Consider the following 22,673-nt stretch of genomic DNA (forward strand, 5'->3'; position numbering starts at 1 on the left):
CCAACCAATCTAATGTTTTCAGTTTCTCAAAAAGCCAAACTTTTAGCTAGGTGTGGTGGCACATGCCTGTAATTGCAGCACTCAGGGAGGCTAAGACAGGAGGGTCACAAATCCAAGCCCATTCTGGGCCACTTAGCAAAATAATAAAGTTTAAATTTCTCAAAAAAATTTTTTAAAAGGCTGGGGATGTAGCTCCAGGGAAAGAGGGAAAGAGGGGTTGGATTTTGTTAGTTTTTTTTTTCTGTACTGGGAATCAAACTCAGGATCCTGCACTTGCCAGGAAGGCATTGAGCCACTGAACTATATCACCAGACCTGAGGGGTCGGAAATGTAGCTCAAAGCAAAGGCCCTGGATTCAAACTCCAAGAAAACATACACACACACACACACACACACACACACACACACACACACACACACAAATGCCTAGCTCCTTCTCATCTCATGTTCATGTTCTCTATTATTCTCTTTTCCCTCCTCTCTGCCTGGGTAGGTTCTACTCTTCCTCATCTCTCAGCTTTACTGATGCCTTTTTGTCAAAGAGCCCTTTCTCTGATTTCCAGTTTGTACCCTGGGGAACCCATCCCTAATTTACAGAACATATTTATTACTGGCATAACCTGCATTTTCCCCACTAAACCAGAAATTCTATGAAGTCAATAAACACGTTTGTGTACAACTAACCCTAAAACCTAGCACAATGGAGTTCTCCAAATACTTGCCAAATAAATGCATCTTTATAAAAGTCAGTTTTTCCACTTGTATGTGTAGCATTAACCTGTACCAGCAAAAGAAGTAAAAGGTTGAGAAATGGCTAACTTAAAAGTCAGGTTAATGCTACACATATAAGTTTTGCCTCTGTCTTTATTATTACTGCTATTTTCCACTCTCTGATCTAAAATTCTGCCTTTTCTCTCCCATGTATTTCTACTTAATACACAATGAGCACTAATAACATTATGACCTAACAGGCCCTATTATTCCTTTTCCAATCTTTAAATACTAGCTTAGTCTAACCTTAGTCTAAAAGTCAAAATTACTGGTTTCAGACATAGAGACAGCTAAAAAAAAAAAAAAAAAGTGCAAATAGATGAAAAATTCTATTTGTCTGTTCCCTAAACTAGGTAATGTCTTAAGAGTAGTTATTTTTTAAAAAGGCCAAAATGTACTGTGACATGTGGCACTTTTTATAACTCTTCTTTATTTTGTCTTTTTGAGGCAGGGTCTCGCTATGCAGTTCAGGCTGGTCTTGAGCTCACTCTGTGGCTCAGGCTGGTCTCGAGCTCACTTTGTGGCTCAGGCTGGTCTCGAACTGGTGACAATCCTCCTGCCTCAGCCTCCCAAGTGCTGGGATTATAGGCGTGCACCACCACGCCCGGCTAAAACTCTTCAAGTTTATAGCTTTTTTGTGTGTTGTCTACTGGTCTGAAAACTATTCCTTTTGTGCCATTCACTTCACTCATCACAAAAGCTACCAAATAGCACATGGATCTTTTTTCTTCCCCTCCCTCAGGGCCTTGTGCATGCTAGGCAACTGCTCTATCACTAAGCTACATCCTTAGCCTTTTATTGTAAATAAATAAATAAACAATTTTTTTTGCTGTGCATGCTAGGCAAGCATTCTACCACTGAGTTATTAGTAATAATAAACATGTCTTTTTATGTGGTCTGTGTAATCCAGACTGGCCTGGAACTTGTGCTAGTCCTGCGTCAACCTCCCAAACTCTGGGATTACAGGCGTGCACCACCATGCTCAGCTTATTTTTAATGGTATGTCTTTAAAGATGTATGCCTCATTTCCCAATCTCATAACCTGTTAAAACAAGGAAGTTAAATCAGCTATGTTGTTTTTTTTTTTTTTTTGGTTTTTCTTGGTTTTTCTCTGGTACCAGGAACCGAACTCACGACCTTGCGCTTGCCAGGCAGGCGCTTTGCCGCTGAGCTAAATCCCCAGCCCCTAAATCAGCTATGTTAATCAAATGAAATTTTAATTTTTGTAGGTCTGAAATGGTCAAATATCACCAGTTTCATATAGTCCTCCGAAGCTATTATTAGAAATGTTTTATAATCATGTTTTGTAAGCATAGATAAAAACTTTGTTTTTATCTTAGACAACTGAACTGGAATATGAGATTTGAAAAACAAAATATAAAGTCATAGAAATAAGGAATACTTAAGTACTAAATCTTTAATTTAAAAATTTTATGGGTAAAAATCATAAAATTGATGACTTAAGTATATTTCCTAAGCATTGCAAATAAAAAATAAAGCTTAAAGGAAGGAAGAACTGAAATACAACTAAATGGCAATTCCAAAAAAGGCCAATTCTAAAACTAAGGCAAGAATGGCAATACAAACCGTCTACTCTTACCTTGGATCAATTACTTCTGGATAGGCACACACTCGCAGAGTTTTTGAATTTGAACCAACAGCATATAAACTACCACCTGGATGAAAAGCCACTGCTCTAACAGCTTGTGTGTCTTCCAGGGTATTAATACAAACAAACTGCTTTTTTGATTTGTCATCCTATGGGAAGAATGAATATAAAAGTCATTCTATGAAAAAAAGGAATTTAAAAGCATTCATTTTTATCCCATTTTAAATTCATTTTAACTGTATTATTCCTGTTTGATCATGTTGCGTTTATTACCTATAATATATTTTAGTGGTTTTTTTGGTATGGGGACTTGAACTCAGGACTTTGTGCTTGCTGGGCAGGTGCTTGTGTCCCTGAGCTATATCCCTGGCCCCATTACCTGTAATATTTTAGGTAACAAATCTAAACTAACCCTAATGTTTCTGTGTCTTGTTAATCACTGCTAAACCAAAATCAGAGAGTTTATAAATATTCAAGTTTTTCTTAATTAAAACAAAATGTAAGATTAAACATGCATTCCCTTATTAAATTCCCTTTAAGGGGAAAAAACAGTTCCCATATAAATGTTCTAACAAAAACAACAGAGCATCATTTATATTTAGAAGAGAATGAGGCTGAGCTATGAAGCTGTAGGCTGAGGCAGGAAGATATCTGACACCACTCTGAGCAACAATGTGGGACTTCTGCATTAAATAAAGAAAAGAAAGGAAAGAAAGAAAGAAGGAAGGGAAAGAGAAAGGAAAAAAGAAAAGAAGAAAGGACTAGTCAACCACTTAAGGTTAAAAAAGGAAGTTTACTGTTATCTCCAGCAGTGAATACTTTCATATTTCAAACTGAAATTATACAATGCTCCTCTAAAACTATCAAAGTGGTTTTAGTCAGACCATTTTGAGTTTCGTGTTTATTTTGAACCATCTGTTCACAGCTCTCTTCTGAACAGGCAAGCTGAAACAGTTCTGTATGAAAACTTGGGCAACTCCTGCTATGGGTGTCACTGGAAAGAATACTGCGATCTTGACCATGACTGACTGGACCTGGAATAGCAAATTCCCGACGGGCTGTGGTTAACACCCTCAACCAAATCCTGTCTGCGGGAAGTATAAATGTCAAGTGCACACACAAAGGAAAACCACTTCCGTTCTGGTTGTATCCCAAGAGGATAGGACCATAATAACTGTATCAATGAAAAGACTATGTCTCTCATTACACAGCTTGTAGCATTTGTGTTTTATTGTTTTTTTTTTTTTGGTACCAGGAATTGAACTCAGGACCTTTCGCTTGCCCGGCAGGCGCCTGTGCCCCTGAGCTACACCCCGGCCCAGCATCTGTGTTTTCTTACTGTTGTTCTGTTTTGTGGTCCTGGGGATTGAACCTACGGCCTCTGCACTGAGCTACATCCCCAGCCCTTTTTTATTCTGAGAAGGTCTAAGTAAATCAAGCTGCCCTCAAGTGTGTGATCCTTCTGTCCTAGGCTGCTAAAGTGCTGAGAATACAGGCACGCAGCACCATGCCTGGCTCTACCTCAGTGTTTATGTATCCATGCAATACATCCTCACTGGGAGAGTGGAGGGCAAAACTGCTGTCAGGCTGTTTTTCTTCTGTAACTGAAGTCTGGTATTCATACACATTTATTTGGCTAGAAATCCTACATTTTCTACCAATCCATATAGAAAGACGTGAACAGCACGGAGAAGATAAGAGCAAGGCAGAGAAGTGACTGTATGGCCTACAGCACATTAATAATTACGAAAGGTTTCTGTACAGCAAAAGCCACACAAATTGATTTTATTTGCCATTCTCAAGTGTTACAAATTTTTAAAAATTCAGGGGGCTGGGGATTTAGCTCAGTGGCTAAAAGTGCCTGCCTGGCAAGCGCAAAGTCGTGAGTTCGGTTCCCGGTACCAGAGAAAAACCAAAAAAAAAAAAAAAAAAAATTTGTAACCGTTTATTTTATTTTTTTGGTACCAGGAATCGAACTTAGGACCTTGGGCTTGCCAAGCAGGCACTTGTGCTGTTGAACTATATCCCTGGCCCCATGTAGCCATTTATAAAATAGGAAATTTCACATGGAAATCTCACTAGCTTTTCTTAAAATCAAAAGACTACAAACACTGGGGTTACACATTTCTTTGTGCAAGGGACAAATATTCTTATGCACTTATGAAAATGACTGACTTCATTTATGTTACCCATTTGATCACTATAAGCATCTAGAAAAAAAAAAAAAAACTTTGTTTATGGGGTTAAATTTAGAAAAAATAAGATACCAGGAAAAGATATCTAGTTCCAAAGCAAAGCACAGATATACTGATGAGAAGCCCAACATAGATACCTGAAGAAACCTCAAAGTGCAGAAAACAGTACAGAACCCCAGTTAAGGTGGCCACTCAGTGCTGGGCCATGAATCTGAAGCACTTCCTAAAGCATTTAGTCCAGTGAGAGCTCTACTCTGAGGTAAATACCAATATCAAAAATAATGACCTTGGGGCTGGGGATTTAGCTCAGCGGTACAGTGCCTGCCTGGCAAGCACAAGGTCCTGAGTTCGATTCCCGGTATTGGGGGGGGGAAAAAAAAAACCCAAAAACAAAAATAATGACCTTCCCTAAAAATGGTTTATGAATTGAGAATTCCTGGACAACATTTACAAGTGTACATTTAAACAGTAGACACTGTTTCGCCAAGTATTACCTCTTCCCCCCTTGACCGTGAAAGACTCCCTGAAGAATCTCCAAGAGATGGCTTAGGGACTGAATGTTCTACAGAGCTGCAGGAACAGAAATTCAAATAAAGTTTAGTATGAATAGCAAGATGAAACTAAATTAATGTAACCCTTCAATTTTTTTTTTAAAAGACAGTGTCTCACTATGGAGCCCAGGCTGGCCTCAAACTCGCAGTGTCAGCCTCCCAAGGGCTGGGATTACAGATGTGTGCCACCACACCTGGCTCCTTCAATCTTCAGTTTTCCTTTTAGCAAAGGATTCTCGCTGACTCCATTCAAAGCTACTTTTTGGAAACACTTAAGAGGTCCTAGATTCAGTGATACCACGGACAGTTGTAAGGAGGAAGTGAAAAGCCATTCTGGAAAGAAGATTAAATCCACACATTTTACAGTGAGAAGTCAAATGCTCCTCTTTTGCTTGGCTCCAGCATCCCATATGCAGTGCTTAACTGTTAGCTACTGCAAGCTGGACCCTGGAGATTGCTATTGAGGAAAATTATCTGACCCAAGAGAAAAACTAGCAAACTGACAGCTGAAGATTTCTTAGCAAAACAGTATTTCCACTCAATCATCTTGACTTTTGTGAGGCCAAAAGGAGACAGATCCACCTATGTGTCGATCTTTCTTCTAGTAAGTTCATATAGTTCAGACCAATCTTAAACTATGTAGTCAAGGCTGGACCTGGACTCAAGGTGATCCTCCCGCCTCAACCTCCTGAGTGCTAAGATTATAGGTGTGCACCACCACACCCAGCTTCTCTCTTTTTTTAATGTCTTACTCATTTAGACAGACTAAAATTTCCAGACACTGGAGGAAAACCTCCTAAATAAAAGCTACAGATTAAAACTAAAAAACCAACAAACAAAAAAAAGTCAGAAGAAAAGCAATTCAGGAAATAAAGCTACAAAAATATAATTATCCTTACAGACATGAGGAAAAAATGAATCCTGGAAATAAGAGCATAAACTATTTTTAAAAAGAAAATCTAAAAAAAAAAAACCTAGAGAATAAGAGTTCTTAGAAAATGAAAATTAAATATGATGGCAGAAAAAAAATCAACTGAAAATGAAGATGAGGAAATAGCTAAATAATACTTTCAATTCCTCAAAACTTACATTTCCACCTTTAAAAAGTCTATGAAGTATTCAGTAGAAAGAAAGAAAATAGATTACTTTCTCATGATATATTTCATATAAACATCAGGAAAAAGGACTTGAAAAATTCCAGAACAGAAAAAGCAACAGGCCTCAAAGGATTAAGAATTAAAATAGCATCAGACCACTTAAAGAAAACACTGAAGCCTGAGCAATTTAGTGAGACCATGTCTCCAAAAAGGGAGTTAGTAGGGATGTGGCTCAGTGGTAGACCACTTACCGAGTGTGTGTGAAATCCTGGGTTTGATCTCACTACCACAAAAAAACCAAAACAAAAACACTGAGACTGTGAGATCCTGCCTTTTCAAATACTGAGGGACAATTTGGATTCTACGATTCTGTACTAACAAATCAAGTGTGAAATACAATGAACACATTTTCAGACAGCAAGGTCTCAGACTTTACCTCTGATATATCCCTTTTCAGTAAACTACATGAGATCCTAAAAACAGGCTCCAACACAGAGAAGAAACAAAACAAAATCCCAGAAAAAGATGGTGAGGAAAGTTCCAGGATTCTCCAGGCCTGTATGAAATGGCCTAGAAGCAATGAATATAAAGTGAAGCAAGAGTGATCCTGGAGAGATTTCTCCCAAGAGGAAAAAAATGAAATGAAGAAATTACTGGATTTTTTTTTTACTACAATGAGAAGTTTTATGATTTTATACTTTTGTCAAAGTATTTGCAGAGTTTAGAAATAGATACTAAGAAAATGAAGCATGTGTGCATACCAAATTAGGGCAACTTGATATAATAAGAAATTGTATGAGAAGGAAATACAGTCATATTACACTGTATGCCCTAGTTGTAAATAGTCACAAGGCCACAGTAACATTATCGCTGAATACTGACTTAAACAAAAAAATATGCATACACATGCAAAAACAGGTAAATGAAGTATAATGCAGGTAAAGAGATGACAGGGAGTCAGTCACAGGATAATAGAAGTGGCAATAGAAGCATGTTATTCAGAAATGTAAAAATATACAGCCAAAGAAACATACACAAATGGGCTGAGAATATCTCATAGGAAATTTTAAAAATGGACAAAGTTGGGTAGGTGATTGTCTTGTAAGTACTATTTGTCTTTTAAAATCATGTATGTATATTACATTGTATATTTAAAATTTAAATTCTAGCCAGACTTGGTGGCCCATGCCTGTAATCCGAGCACCTGGGAGGCTGAGGCAGGAGGACTGCCTTAAGTTCAAGGTCACCTTGGGATACTTAGTGAGTTCAGGGGCAGACTGAAGTATACAGTGAGACCCTGTCTCAAAAAAAAAAAAAATTGAATTCTAGTCTGGGAGTAATCACAAGTATTATATGGCCAGGTGTGGTGGCACACACCTGTAATCTCAGTAGCTGGGGCTGAGGCAGTAGGATCGCCTTTGAGTTTGAGGCCAGCCTGTTCTACAAAGTGAGTTCAAGCCCAGCCTGAACTGCATAGTGAGACCTCATTTCAGAAAGACAATTAAAAAAAAAAGTATTATGTAAACTATAATGAAGACAATATTAAAGAAACATTATGTTCTGAAGTAAAAGTAGTTTGATATTAATTTAAAGGCTAATTCCTATGAACATCCAAGTGCTAAAAGCCAGTTATATATTTTTTAAATAAACCACTGTGAAAAGAGCTTTATGTTAACAATAGAAGAAAATGCTCCTTAACTTTTTACATTGCATAAATTACTAATGATAGCAAGATAAAAATTTTCTAGCTAGTGAAAACATGCGAAGTCTTCAATTGTTGGAACTGTCAGAGCTGCCAGTATTACTCTCCTGCTATCACTCTACCACGTTATAAAACATAGTCCAGTGCCCTGAAAGTCTGTGAGTTTTAAGATTGTTGAAAGATGCCAGTGGCAAGAAAAAAAAAAAAATTCAAGAAGGTAAACTCTAAAAATTCAGGATGTCTGGCTTATAAAATTGCTTAAAGAATTGCTTTGGTGGTGGTAAGGAAGCAGAAAGAAAAAAGGAAAATATGACTATAATAAGACTCACAAGTTGGTAGAATAAAATATAGATAAACGAAGGAAGTTTAGAAAAAGCATTGGGAGGTAGTGAGCTCTAAATACTTTTCTTTATAATGACCAAAAGAGAAGCTCAATTCTGTTTCTATTTATTTAGTAAGAAGCTAACATTTTCAGGTTTTAAAAGGTTGAGCACTTACATTTGGCTTCTAGAAGGTGACTCAAGAAAAGGAATGTGATTTGTTGATCCAGGGTTAGTAGGAGTGCTTGTGTGAATATTTGATGCATCATGTGTTAACCTCTGACTGGTGTCTTGGGGTGGTGTAGCAAAACTAGTCAGAGAAGAATTATTAGATCCATTGCCTTTGCTTCCGTTACATTGCTGGTTGAGCACCGATACCTCATTACCAAGGGTATCCATTCCCATATTTAATTCACCAAGTTTTTGAATGGACCTATAAAATTAAGAATACAAGAAATTTAAAATGAAAATGACACTGCTAATATACTGAACATAAAAGTTTGAAAAAAATAAATATATAGATACTATATAAACTATGGTAAACTTGTGTAATTTAAAACATAACCAAGATACCAAAAGGTCTAAATTTTCCCACAGTACGACAGTATAGGAGATAAATATAATAGCCTTTTTTGTTTGTTTATTTGAGACAGGGTCTCGCTACGTAGTCCAGGCTGGCCTTGAACTTGCTATGTAGCCAAGGATGACCTCCAACTTGTGTCGAGCCTCCTGTTTGAGCTTCCTATGAGCTGGGATTTTAGGCATGCCCCACCATGCCCAACTATAATAGCCTTTTTAAAGCATTTTTTAGATCGTAAAAACAGAAAAAAAAATTCTTCCCCAGTATAATTTCAGTTTAATTTTCAATTTAAAACTTAATTTGGTATGATAAGAGGTATATCTCAGTGGTACACCACTGTGCTTAGCATGCATGAAGCCCTGGGTTCAAAAACAAAAAAATCTTAATTACCAAATATGGTCAAATAATATTACCACTATCAAAAATTTTCACAAGCAAAACAAGCTATTTCATTCCATCTACCTGTAGTAACATCATGTCAATAGGAGACGGATGACCTTAGCAGGCCACAATGGGACAAAAGTCAAGCAGCATCCCTGTAATTCACTTACACATTGTCATGTACTCACTCCTTCATCCGATAACCATGATTTGCCAGTATGCAATTTAGTAGGGAGATAAAACTGGTAAGAAAACAAGATCAAGGGTTTTCTCCTCTGGCCTCTCCGTCAATGTGGCTTGCCCCTTATTTTGGGCTCAGGGTTATGAAAAGCATAAAAAAGTTGCCAGCCTTTCTTAAAATTTAATCCTAGAAACTGGACATGGTGGACCACGCCTGTAATTCCAGCACTAGGGAGGCTGAAGCGGAAGGGTGTCCCCGTTCAAGGTCAGCCCAGAAATGGTAAGACCTTGTCCAAATAAAACAAAAGGTTTAGACCTAAAACGGAACCAGTGTCACTTCCTGGAGCTTCCAGGAATATGAGAGAGGACCAAAATGAGAAAAGCGATTATTAAAATGTACTGTGGTTCACTGTATTTTCTAATTTTCTTACATTAAATAGCACATGTATAGACATATAAGGTTTTTAAAAAGATTCTACAAAGCAGTCAATATTATTAAAGGTATTGGCCATTGCTAGATGGTTATCAGTTATACTTTTTAATTAGGCAGTATTTCCCAAATTGTGTTCTATGAAACATTAATCCTGTGAAATATCCCCACAAAAAGGGGCCTGATGTCAAATAAATTTGGGAAATATTGAATTAAGTGTAAAATGTCCTTAAAATGCTAGCACATCATTTTGACTCTTAAAGTTGGACATGATGAGAAAGGGCTGAATATATCTATATTAAGTACCAAATCAGTGATGTCAGTTATAATATTAAAAACAAAAAATATAGAAATATAAAGTAACAGTAAAGTACTGTTAATAAAAATCCTATTATGTGCCCAGTGCAGTGTATATGTGTAGTCCTAGCTACTTGGGATGCTGAGGCAGGAAGATCACTTAAACCCAGGAGTCTGAGGTCAGTTTGGATAACATAGTAAGAAACGAAAAGAACTAGCCAGGCATGGTGGCTCACGCCTGTAATCCCAGAACTCAGGAGGCTGAGGCAGGAGGATTGTTGCGAGTTCGAGACCAGCCTGGGCTACAAAGTGAGCTCACAGTCAGCCTGAACTGCATAGTGAGACCTTGTCTCAAAAAGGCAAAAAAAAAAAAAAAAAAAAAAGGCTAAAGATAGCTCAGTGGCAAGCATGCGGTCCTGGATTCAAGCCCTAGTACTGAGAAAGAACAGGAGGAGGGGGGATTGAGAGAGATAGACTGAATAAGAAAAGAAGGAAGGAGGAGAGGGGAAGATGAGAGAAGGAAAAAGTAGGAAACAAGCTACTTGCTTTAAACTGAACCTACATTATTTGACTATTTGTGATTATCTTCAAAGAAAGGATAACCCTTGAATAGTCTGACTTATTTTGAGGAAGCACATCTCTACAGCTACTGGAATCACAGAACCTTGCCATCTCCTTCTCTTAATTCACTGTTGTGTAATTTCTTTCACTGAAAAAAACAAACTGACTGGAAACTCAAACTGCACCCTTGAATACAATGGATATGAAGAAGACATCAAAGACCAAAAGCAGCAATTCATCAGAGGAATGTAACTCTGACAAGCTACTGACTTGATCTGAATAGGTAACAAAACGATACCTGAGTATTTAGAGGCTTAGACTCGTTTTTCTTTCCTTTCCTATAGTACTGAGGGTTAAATCCAGGATTTCACATTGAATTATACCCCCAGCCCTTTCTACTTGCAGAAAGGCTTCACTATTGTCCAGGATGGCCTCAAACTTGGCGCAAAGCTCCTACCTCAGCCTTCTTAGAAGGTGGGATTTCAGGTGTGTGCCAGCTGCACTTAGCCTACTTAACTCTGGAGATCACTATAAACAGTCTTTGGTGAAAGTGTGAAAACAGGAGCAGGCTCACTGACTTGAACAACAGAGTGTCAAGCAGATTACATCTAATGTTACTGAAGCAACTGAAAACCTGAGTCACCACTGCAGTTGCCTAATCATAATCAAGGGGCCAAAATTTATACCGTATTTACTATGTGCTAGAAACTGCTCTAAGTCCTTTTTTTTTTTCTTTGTCTTTTTGAGACGGTCTTGCTACGTAGTTCAGGCTGGCCTTGAGCTCATTTTATAGCACAGACTGGCCTCAAACTCGCTATGATCTTCCTGCCTCAGCCTCCTGAGTGCTGGGCTTACAGGCGTGCGGCATGATGCCCGGCACGACGCCCAGCACGACGCCTGGCAGTACTGTTACATATATTAACTCATTTAACCTTCCAACAACACTTGCTCATTGAAATAAAGATATAGTTATCTCGGTTTATTGACTTTTTTTCCCCTTTTTTCGGTACTGGGGATTGAACTCAGGGCCTTGTGCATGTTAGGCAAGCACTTTACCACTGAGCTACATCCTGAGCCTGGTTTACTGACTTTTTTAAAAAAGGTATATTCCTCCTACAATTAAAAATATTATAGTTCATACTGCTTGGGTAAAAATTATAAGAATCCCTTAGGGGTTTTTCTTTTGTTGCTGCTGGTATTGTTTTTGTTTTTTAAAATAGGGTCTCACTGTGTTGCCCAGGCTGGCCTGACTCCTGAGTTCAAGTGATCCTCCAGGCTCAGCCTGCCAAGTAGTTGGGAATATAGAAACACACCACTATGCTTGGCTGAATCTGTAGATTTAAGTACTTATAATAATTACAGAAATATCAGCTACCAATATAGTACTTAAAATGTGCCAGGTACCATTCTAAGCCTTTACATAGATTAACCATTTAACCCTTATGGCAACCTTGTGAAGTACATGAGGAAAGAGAAGCTTCCCCTAGGTCAGTGGTGACGAACCTATGGCACACATCGCAGCAGGCTGTTTGTCATCACTGAAAGCTCTAAAAGGGCAGCTGGGCGTGGTGGTGCACACCTATAACCTCAGTACTTAGGAGGCTGAAGCAGGAGGATTGCCTCAAGCTCAAGGCCATCCTAGACTACACTGCCTGAGTTCAAGGCCATCCTGGACTACAAAGTGAGTTCAAGGTCAACCTGAACTGCATAGTGAAACCCTGTTTCAAAAAGACAGGCAAAAAAAAAGGCTGGGGATATAGTTTGGTGGTGCAGCGCCGGCCTGGTGTGCACAAGGTCCTGAGTTCAATTCCCAGCAGCTCCCTCCCCGCAAAACAAAGCTCTAAAAAGTTTGCCATCACTGCCCTATGTCCTTAAATACTGTCGGTCAGATCTGGATCCCCCTGGCAGTTCAGTTCCAGCCTGTGGAATATACTACCACTCTTTTGCTCTATTTGCTTAGGGCGGAAGGAAAAAACTAGATACTCAGTATTCTATCACAGGAAAACATGTAAATTCCATATTACACTTAAGCCTGAAAATTTCAAAGGACAAGGGAAGTTGCAGATATTAAATTCTTTAAATAGCTTTAAAATTATTCTTTTCATTTAAAAAAGCAACTAGAAGACCAACCTGTTAAGGAACTGCTCAGTAAGATTCTGCTGCTGATCAAGGCCATCCTCCTGATTCACCCCTCCTTCAAGCAACATCTGTTGGTATATCTGTCGCTGCTGCTCCTTCTGTTCTAAATGCTGTTGATAACGTAATCTTTGCCTATAATATTCTTGAAATTGTTCAGTGGAATCTCGAAGCTTAAAAATATTAGAAGAAAACAATACATTTAAATAAACCGAGTGTGTGTCTTTGCTCTGCAGTACCTTCTTAAAACTGCTGAATAAAATATACAATTAGATAAATTTAACAATTACAAAACAATACAAGGTATGATAAAAAAAGACAGTGAATGTTTAAATTTTTAAAAATTTTATTACAGTAAAAGACACACTGCCATTAATCTTCCTCACTTTGGCACACTTTTCACATCATTCTTGCCACTTTCTAAAGCTGCTTTGGAAGTCTTCTTTCATGAGTATCTTTTTTTTTTTTTTGGTCTTTTTGAGACACAGTCTCACTATGCAGTTCAGGCTGCCCTTGAGCTCACTTTGTAGCCCAGGCTGGTCTCGAACTCACAACGATCCTCCTGCCTCAGCCTCCTGAGTGCTGGGATTACAGGCGTGTGCCACCACCGCCTGGCCATGAGTATCTTTAATTGTGCTGTCATAGCTGTTTTGATGTCCTGAATCAATTTAAAATATTTACTTTTCATGGTCATTTTTATTTGGGGGAAGAACCAGAAAAAATTTTTTTTTAAAGATTTCAAATGTTCTCTCATAAGTGAGCATTAAATTTAGCAGTCTCAATGTTTGTATGAAATCATTCTATTTGTTTGTTTCATTTTTCTTCCAGTACCAGAACCTTGTGCTTGCCAGGCAGGCGCTGTACCGCTGAGCTAAATCCCCAGCCCCTGTATGAAATCATTCTAAAAGAACTATACAGCACTCAAACTTTCAGGACTGAGATATAGTGAATATTGCCAATATTGGCAAGGAAAGACCCCCCCCCATGAAGCCAAAGTCTAGTCATATTTCGTTGGGATTACCCTGAAAAAAAATCAATAATCTCTAAAATTGACAAACACTCATAGTAAGTTTAACCAAGAGTCCTGCACAACTACCTAAAGATGAAACTGTTTTGCTTCTCTGGAAAACAAATCTCCTTCTTGGCCAGGCATGGTTGCACACACCTATAATCCTGCAGTCTGAGAGGCTGAGACAAAAGATAGCAAATTTTAGCCCATTCTGAGCAACTCAGCAATTTAGCAAGACCTTGTCAAAATAATAAAAAAGGGCTGGATGTGCAGCTGAGTGTGAATGCTCTTGGTTCAATCTCCCATACTGAAAAAAAAAACAAAAAACCTTCTTGATCATAAGCTATAGCAATAACTCAGATAAAATTATCCCTATGTACCTGAGTTTTCTTTACAGAAAAATGTTACATAAAAGCTGTCATGTTAGCCATTTTAAGTTAACAGTTCAGTGGCATTAACTACACTCACAATGTTGCATAAAAAGCACCATATTCAAAACTTTTTCATCATCCCAAACAGAAACTGTAACGATTAAGCAGTATCTCCCCATTTTCTCTTTGTCTCAGCCCCCGGTAATCTCTAATCTAGTCTATGTTATTTCTGTCAATTTGCCTCTTCTAGGTATTTCATATATGTGGCATCATACAATATTGGTCCTTTTGTAGCTGCTTATTTAATGTAGCATGAGGGTTTCAAGATTCATCCATACTCTAGCATGCATCAGAACTTCATTTTATGGCTGAATAATACCTCACTGTATATGCCTCTGGGGCACACTTGTCCAAACTATAGCAGCCTTTGCCATGCCCCAGTTTTTCTTAAATTATTCTTTAGGCATTTTATAAGCCATAGTGATTGACTCTCAGATCTTTCATGAGTAGAGAAACAGTATGACTAGGGTCAGTCAATTTTGCATTAAATAGTAGCTAATGTCATGGTATCTGCAAAGACAAAGGTGAAAAAGTCTTAACTTTGAATCCAAGGTCCCTGCCTTACAGTATTTAAAGCAGCATGATCACAAGGTATTATCTGCTTCATACTGTATATCTGTTTAAATGGGAAAACTCAGATAATGGTTTTCTCTTTCAGCTAAACGGAAAGAATTTACTGAAAATGTGACCAGAGCTTTTGAACAAGGTACTTCATTTCTTGACTTTCTTAAACATGGAATGAAATTGTAAGCATTGAGATATAACCATTTATTCAATAAGAGCTATTGTCTTTTTGAGACAGGGTCTTGCTATGCAGTTCAGGCTGGCCTTGAGCTCACTTTGTAGCCCAAGCTGTCTCGAACTCACAACAATCCTCCCGCCTCAGGCTTCTGAGTGATGGGATTATAGGCATGTGTCATCACACCTAATAAGTAGCTATTGTATGGCTATAAGCTAATAAGTAGCTATTGTACTCCTAGCCTATAATAGGTACATATGGAGATAAAAAATGTATATAAATCCAAGCAGAGCACTTGCCTAGCATAAAAAATAAAAAGAAATATGGGTGATTTTTGTCTGTTGATCTTCTACTCTGCAATCTGTTGAATTTATTAGCCCTAGTAGCTTTCTTGTGAATTCTATTTAGGATTTTCTATATTAGGGATCATGTCACCTGTGAATAGAGCTAGTTTTATCTCTTTTCAGATTTGGATGTCTTTTATTTCTTTTTAGCGTCCAATTACTGTAGCTAGAACTTCCAGGAAATGTTCAATGGCAGTGGGGAAAGGTAGCATTATTGTCTTTGCTCCTGCTTTAAAGGAAAGCCCTCCATCTTTTCCCACTGAGTATGTCAGCTATGGATATTTCATAAAGGCCCTTAACCATTTCTTTTTTGAGACAAGGTTTCACTATGCTTCTAGCACATTCTCAAACTTGCTATGCAGGCAAACACAATTCTCCTGCCTCAGCCTCTCAAATGCTGCGACTACAGGTGTGTACCACCATGGATGGCACCACTTACTGTAATGAGAAGTTCTCCTTTATTCCTAGTTTTCTGGAAATAAATAAATAAATAAATAAATAAATTTTTTCCCAGTACCAGGAATCGAACTCATGACATCGCGCTTGCCAGGCAGGCACTATGCCACTGAGCTAAATCCCCAGCCCTCTGAAAATTTTTATCATGAGAAGATATTAGATTCTGTCAATGCATCAAGATGATCGTGTGATTTTTTTTCTTCCATGCTGTTAGTGTCACATATCACACTGATTTCCTCTGTTGAACCACCTTTGCATTCTAGAATAAATCCCACTTGGTCACATTGTTTAATTCTTTTAATATGCAGTTGAATTTGTCTTGCTAGTATTTAAAGATTCATTTCTTTTATATCCACTAAAAATATTTGTGGTTTTCTTGTGACGTCTTTATCGCGCATTTGTACCAAGGTAATGATGTCACAGCATGTGTTAGGAAGTATTCCCTCTTTTTTTTTTTTTAAATAGTTTTGCTAGGGGGCTGGGGATTTAGCTCAGCGGCAAAGCGCCTGGCTGGCAAGCGCAAGGTCGTGAGTTCGGTTCCCGGTACCGGAGAAAAACCAAAAAAAAAAAAATAAATAAATAAATAGTTTTGCTATGTAGTCCAGGCTGGCCTGGAATTAAGTAGTTCAGGTTGGCCTTGCATTCACAATCCTCCTGCCTTTGTCCTTCTGAGTGACGGATTATAGACATGCACTACCACATGTAGCTCTTCCTCTTCTACTTTTTGGAAGAGGTTTTTTTTGTTTAGTTTAGTTTAGTTTTACTTGTTTTGAGACAGACTCACTATGTAGTTACCGGTTGGCCATGAACTCATTATATAGTCCAGGCTGGCCTCAAACTCGCAGTGATCCTCCTGCCTCAGCCTCCTGAGTGCTGGGATTACAGGCATGCACCACCACAACCACTAGAAGAGTTTGAAGACTGGTTTTAAATCTTTCTTGCAGTGCTGGGAACTGAACTAAGTAAGCCTTACGCATGCTAAGTAAGCACTCTACCACTGAGCTACAGCCCCTGCTCAACTTGTCTTTTTCTAATTCAAGTCATAGATTTAGATTATTGGTTTAACCATTTCATTCTATTTTTACAGCACAAGCTTTATAAGAAGTGGAAAAACACATTTTGCCACATTGTACTCAGTCCAGCAGGGCCTAAACTCTGAGGCTTTTGCTCATAATCCACAGTAGATACTTCAGGTTTTACCACTCGGCACATCCTCAAGGGCTCCAGATACATGACCAGCATGTAAGCTGTTCAAAGAGGCATTCTTCTCTTGGCTGAATGCACAGCAAGCCTAGAGCAATCACAAACTAGAATGAGGAAGCCCAGGTTTATCTTCTTCGAGCCAACATAGCCCTGATGCTCTGGCTGCTAGGTAAGCAGTGCTGTAAGTGGATGTAAATCTCACACCAGCGCCGGGGATACAGCTCAGCGGCATAAGCACCTGCCTGGCAAGTGCAAGGTCATGAGTTTGATTCCCAGTACCACAAAAAAAAAAAAAAAAAAAATCTCACACCAGCTCATTGTCTCAACAGCTGGACTCACCACAGAAGCCACCATCTTCACCAGTCAAATAACTTTGTTGCTTTTTGGGTGTTTTGTTGTTGTTGTTATTTGTTTTTGCAGTACTCAAGTCTGAGCACAGGGTCTTGTGCATGCTACACAAGCACTCCATCACCTACTCCACCTCTTCTACATTTATGTCTACGAATTTCCTTCAGGCACTTCCTTCACTAAATCCTATAAATTCTGATGTGGTATGTTCTCATTTTCAGTCTGCTTTCCAATTTCCCATGTGATTTTTGCAACTCATTAGCTAAGTCTGTCATATCTATTCACTAATGACATTATATAGAAAATATAGAAAATACACAAATTTGTGGATTTCCAGTTTTCCTTTTGTTAATTTCCAGCTTCATTCCACTGTGGTCAGCAACGACACTTTATTATGATTTCTGAACAACTAATTTGAAGACAACAACATGCAATATAACAACCATTGTTGAATTCCTAACATCCTGTTTGGTGAAACTCTGTATCATTTATAATTTTTTTTATTTTTTATTCTCTTCAATGGTTTAATTAATCTTGCGTTCTTACATCTGGTAATCTGACCAACTTCAATGAAGATAAAAATACGTAACTTAACAACCACTGCTCATCCTTATCATTTTGTTCTGAAACCCTATAACATTCTTAGTTTTGTTTTTGTGTATGTTGTTGGCATTTTGCTATTCTTCTTTTTTTACAATTCTCCTTAAAAATTAAAAAGATGTATTGAGATTTGTTTTATGCCCTAATAAATGGTCTACCCTAAATGATGTTCTATACGCACTGTGGGTGGAATGTCCGTTCACCTAGCTAATTTATAGTACTGTTTGAGTCCTCTATACCTTCATTTATCTTCAACTTGAAGTTCTTATCTATTACTATAAGTAGGACACTGAAGTCTCTAACTCTTACTTCAGAAGTGTCTATTTGTCTTCTCAATTCTGTCAATGTTTACATCATATTCTGGGGCTCTACTGTTTGATACATATCTATATGCAATTCTTTCTTATTGATTGATTGACTGATTGATTTGACTGATTGATTGATTGTCTTTTTGAGACAAGGTCTCACTATGCAGTTCAGGCTGGCCTTGAACTCACTTTATAGCCCAAGCTGGTCTCCAACTCGCAACGATCCTCCTGCCTCAGCCTCCCAATTGCTGGGATTACAGGCATGCACCACCACACCCAGCTTCTATATGTAATTTTAGTAATAATTTTCTTAATTCCTTTAAGATTTAGCTGAAAATTAAATTATTCAAATTATTAAAACCATTTATCAATCTCTTCTAAGCAGCACATGTGTTTGTTTTTGTCTAAGTTGTGAACTAAAACTTACAGACAAGTGCAAAAAATAAATGGTCTTTTGCAAGCCAGAACTCACTGTTCACAATGAGCTTTGATATGTGTAAGAAGAACTACAACTGCCAGGTGCAGAGGTGCCTGTAATCCTGGCACTGCTAAGGCTGAGGCAAGAGGAATACAGGTTTGATGTGAGCCTAGACTATATAATGAGATCCTGCCAAAAAAATAAAATAATAATAATACCTGATACCCAATACAGTCCAAATTGATGAGCGTGGAAGGAGGGATAACCGTTAAGGCTAGTTCCAAGACTAAAGAGTTAATATTCAGAAAGCACAGGACATGAACAATATATCTCAGCTCTATTGATTCAGTATTCCAATTTTCACACTATGACACATAAAGATACCTTTTTTCTCCCTCTTCCTTAAAGGTGTTTTGTCTTGAGAACATGAGGTCTGGAGTGAAGATATAACATACTATGAATGTTTAGATCATGTTTCTTTAAATGTAGTTAAGTAGTATATTATCAGGTTAAAATTGCCACAGGTGGGGCTGGGGATTTAGCTCAGCGGCAAAGGGCCTGCCTGGCAAGCGCAAGGTCGTGAGTTCAGTTCCCAGTACCGGAGAAAAACCAAAAAAAAAAAAAAATTGCCACAGGTTTAAAAGAGAGAAAGCCTCTTCTAAGTGGAATATTATGTAAAACTCACATCCTACTTTATAATACAATATCCTTTCACAATACAATTTCCTTTCAAAAATATCAAAGTGGCACAACAATTTGGAACCCTAGATTTATTTAAAAATATAATTCAATATTGTAAATATCTAATTTTTTGTTCATTAAATCTAATTAGTAAAATATGAGTGTGTGGTTTAAAATGCAAATTTTCCACACTTAAAGTACATTCAATTATTTGAGCTTCGTTGTATAAACTGTGGTATTTTACATTTTTAATTAATTCACCTGTTAAAAATGTTAAAAAATACACAATAACAACTAAATACATCATATATTCTTTAGGGAGAAAAAAAATATGCCAATAATTAATAAGCTTAGATAGTCTCTCTTACTCTCAACTATCACAAAATTATTTTAAAAGTCTATATACCAAATACTATTATTTTCATGAGCCAAATCAAATTAAAACTCTCCTCTTTAAAAAAACCCTGTCACTTTTTACAAAGAAAATAACTCTAAAAGATACCAGATATGGCAAATATTACCTCATTTTTTTCTTGCTTAGCTGATCCTGGATTCTGTGCTCCACTTGCCGGCTCTTTTTCTGAAACTGTGCTCTGGCCCAGGACTTCACTGCTGATGGGCCGCTGTGCCTCGACAGGTGTATCACTTCTTCCAGCAAATTGCACAAAACGCAGGTGGGATTAAAAAAAAAGGCATTTTAGTTAAGAGAAATTTCAATTCTAAAACAATAAATATTTAACCTAAGTGTTTATCAACTGCTTAACACAGATTTTTAAATTTTCCTTTCTTCCCTTAACTACAAAAAATGGTTTTTTTTCCTTTTTCTTTTTTTTTCTTTTTTGGTCTTTTTGAGACAGGGTTTCACTATACAGCTCAGGCTAGCTTTGAACTCACTATGTAGTCCAGGCTGGCCTCAAACTCGCAGCAATCCTTTTGCCTCAGCCTCCCAAGTGCTGGGATTACAGCTGTGTGCCACCATGCCCGGCTTTCTGGTTTGTTTCTTTTTTGAGACCGGATTCTATTATGGCTGGCCTTGAACTTATTATAAAGCCTAGGCTGCCCTCAAACTTGTGATCCTACTGCCTCTGTCTCCTGAGTACTGGGATTATAGGCATTGTGCCACAATCAAAAACTGGTTGTAAAAAATGGTGTGTCCTTGTAAGGAATTTTTTAGTCAAGGTCTTGCTGTGTTACCCAGTCTAGCACAGAATTCAAGGGATCGTTCTGCCTGAGCCTCCCAAGACTGGGATCACAGGCACATGCCAATGTACCCAGCTGAAATATGCATTTCATGGAGGAGCCTGAAGTTCTTACTCAGGAGAACCACAGTCTCCAGTGTAAAATCAGTTGTGTGGCCTAGGGAAAGCCACACTCTCTGTGACTTAACCTCATCTATCAGCTGGATAGGCTGCATGCTTTAAGGCCTACATTTTCTTCATGAAATAAACCTGTGAATTTTTTATACAAATATTAATTTTTCTGTCTAATATAATCTATACAATCTTAAATTTTTTTAGACTATTAAAAACCTTTCTTTGGTCTATGTACTCTTAACATAAAAACAAACCATATATCTTCCCAATATTTTAATGTATAAATTATTTTAATGACATAAGTTTGCAATCTTATGTCAGGTTGTTCCTAATCTTCTAAAACATTAATAATTTGTACTTTTCATAATTACTCTGCTCAGAAGTTTTTAAAATTAACTTCATCTGAAAATGTTAAATATACCATGTGATTATACAGATTAGCCTTTAGGAAGTCCTCACTTAACTGATCCTACGAACAGCCCCCTCTCTCTTTAAAGAATATTGAAGAAAGCATTACAACTCCTTTCTCTACATTATCACAATAACTTAACAGAAAATACTTTCTTATATTCATCCTCTATTTCTTGTACTGTAACAAAAGATCATTTGCTCTAAGTAAACAGAAACTAGGTCCAGTGTTCCTTTCTCTATGAAGAATGTCTCTAAATATCCTATGTAATATAAAAGGGTTAGTTTTTATGCTCTTTCAAGAAATAAATTTACTGTAGTCAATACTATTACTTCATGGTATTGGTATCTCTGCCTTCTTTATGCATCTGCCTTCTTTATTACCTTAAACTCTGCTCAACTCAATACATAGGCATGTTAATCACTTAAGCAGTGTTCATATAAAACTACAAGCTCTTCCTCCTTCAGGGACAAGGCACCAAGATAAAAGTAACTCAGGTATTTTCAAAACTTAAAGGACATACCAACAGATTGTGAACTGACTGACTGTATGGCTATCTCCAGATACCTGAGTGGTGCCTAAAAGTCTGCAGTCATTACCCTAACCTGCTGGGAATGGCAAGCCTTGCAGGTAAATCACCCCATGACAGGAACTGAGACTGCCTTCCCAAGTAGGAGTAATCATCTCGTGAAAACCAAATTGCCCCTTTAAGAGATAAGACTTTCCTAGAGCCTTGCAGAATCAGAACTGAGATAACCATCAATCAGACCAGTCTGACCAAGACTGATTAATTATACCCCGCTTCCCTCTTTAATCCACTTGTTAGCTGTTGAAGACAGGGCTGCAGATGCTTCGACATCTCCACTGCATCCTGCCGTCTTCCCAATACACCTCTAAGAGTATTGTGTAAGTTCCTTTCCTGTTTTCACCATTACTTTTTTCCCCCATTTGATCTTTCAGGTGACTGGTCATATCTGATGTGATTTGTTTTGTATTGAGACAGGATCTTGTTACTGAACCCAGGGGTGGTCTTGAACTCACTATGCAGCCCAGATTGGCCTCAAACTCCTGTCTCAGCCTCCCAAGAGCCGGGATTACAGACATGCACTACCATGCCAGGCTCAGACCTGATTTTTTGGAACTCCCTGAAGTCAGGCCTCCCTCTGCCCTAGGACTCTAGCAATAGTACCAACTCTGAGGTATAAAAACCATCTGTATATTCCAGAGAGTTTTTAGAGAAAGCAAGCTAGAGAGTTTCCTAACCCAAGAAATAAATAACTGCTGCTCAGGAGATTATTTCATACTAGGTTTGAGGAAAAAAAAAACTTTGAGAAGTGGTTTTAACACATAGTTTATATACATAAAGAATCACTAAGCCAGACACAGTGGCAAATACTGCAATCCCAGCTACTCAGGCAGGAGGATCACAAGTTTGAGGCCAGCATGAGCAATTCAACAACACTGAGACCCTGTCTCAAAATTAAAGAGGGGGGCAGACTGAGAGAGACGTTGAGGGGGAGGCTAGGGAACCAGCTCAGCATTCCATGGCTCAATACTCAGTAATACACGCACACACACCACTAAAGAAAGATAAATGAGGGGCT

The 22,673-nt window shown here is 38.0% G+C and overlaps 1 protein-coding gene across 6 annotated transcripts in view; it reads right to left on the bottom strand.

Moving 5' to 3' along the window:
• Wdr47 (WD repeat domain 47) overlaps positions 1-22,673 on the bottom strand; it is a 64,920-nt gene that overhangs the window by 15,989 nt on the left and 26,258 nt on the right. For 4 of the 6 annotated variants that reach the window (XM_013516535.1, XM_005388841.2, XM_013516533.1 and 1 more), the window contains 5 exons: positions 19,869-19,995; positions 12,805-12,983; positions 8,424-8,678; positions 5,070-5,145; positions 2,372-2,529 (listed from right to left, as the gene is read on the bottom strand). In XM_013516535.1, the coding sequence (XP_013371989.1) occupies positions 2,372-2,529; positions 5,070-5,145; positions 8,424-8,678; positions 12,805-12,983; positions 19,869-19,995 (795 nt within the window). The remainder of the gene's footprint in view (positions 1-2,371; positions 2,530-5,069; positions 5,146-8,423; positions 8,679-12,804; positions 12,984-19,868; positions 19,996-22,673) is intronic. The other 2 variants (XM_013516534.1, XM_013516532.1) reach the window with 1 other exon arrangement.

Source organism: Chinchilla lanigera, unplaced genomic scaffold (assembly GCF_000276665.1).
Source record: "Chinchilla lanigera isolate Chin_1 unplaced genomic scaffold, ChiLan1.0 scaffold00034, whole genome shotgun sequence".
In the NCBI taxonomy this organism is placed as follows: Eukaryota; Metazoa; Chordata; class Mammalia; order Rodentia; family Chinchillidae; genus Chinchilla; species Chinchilla lanigera.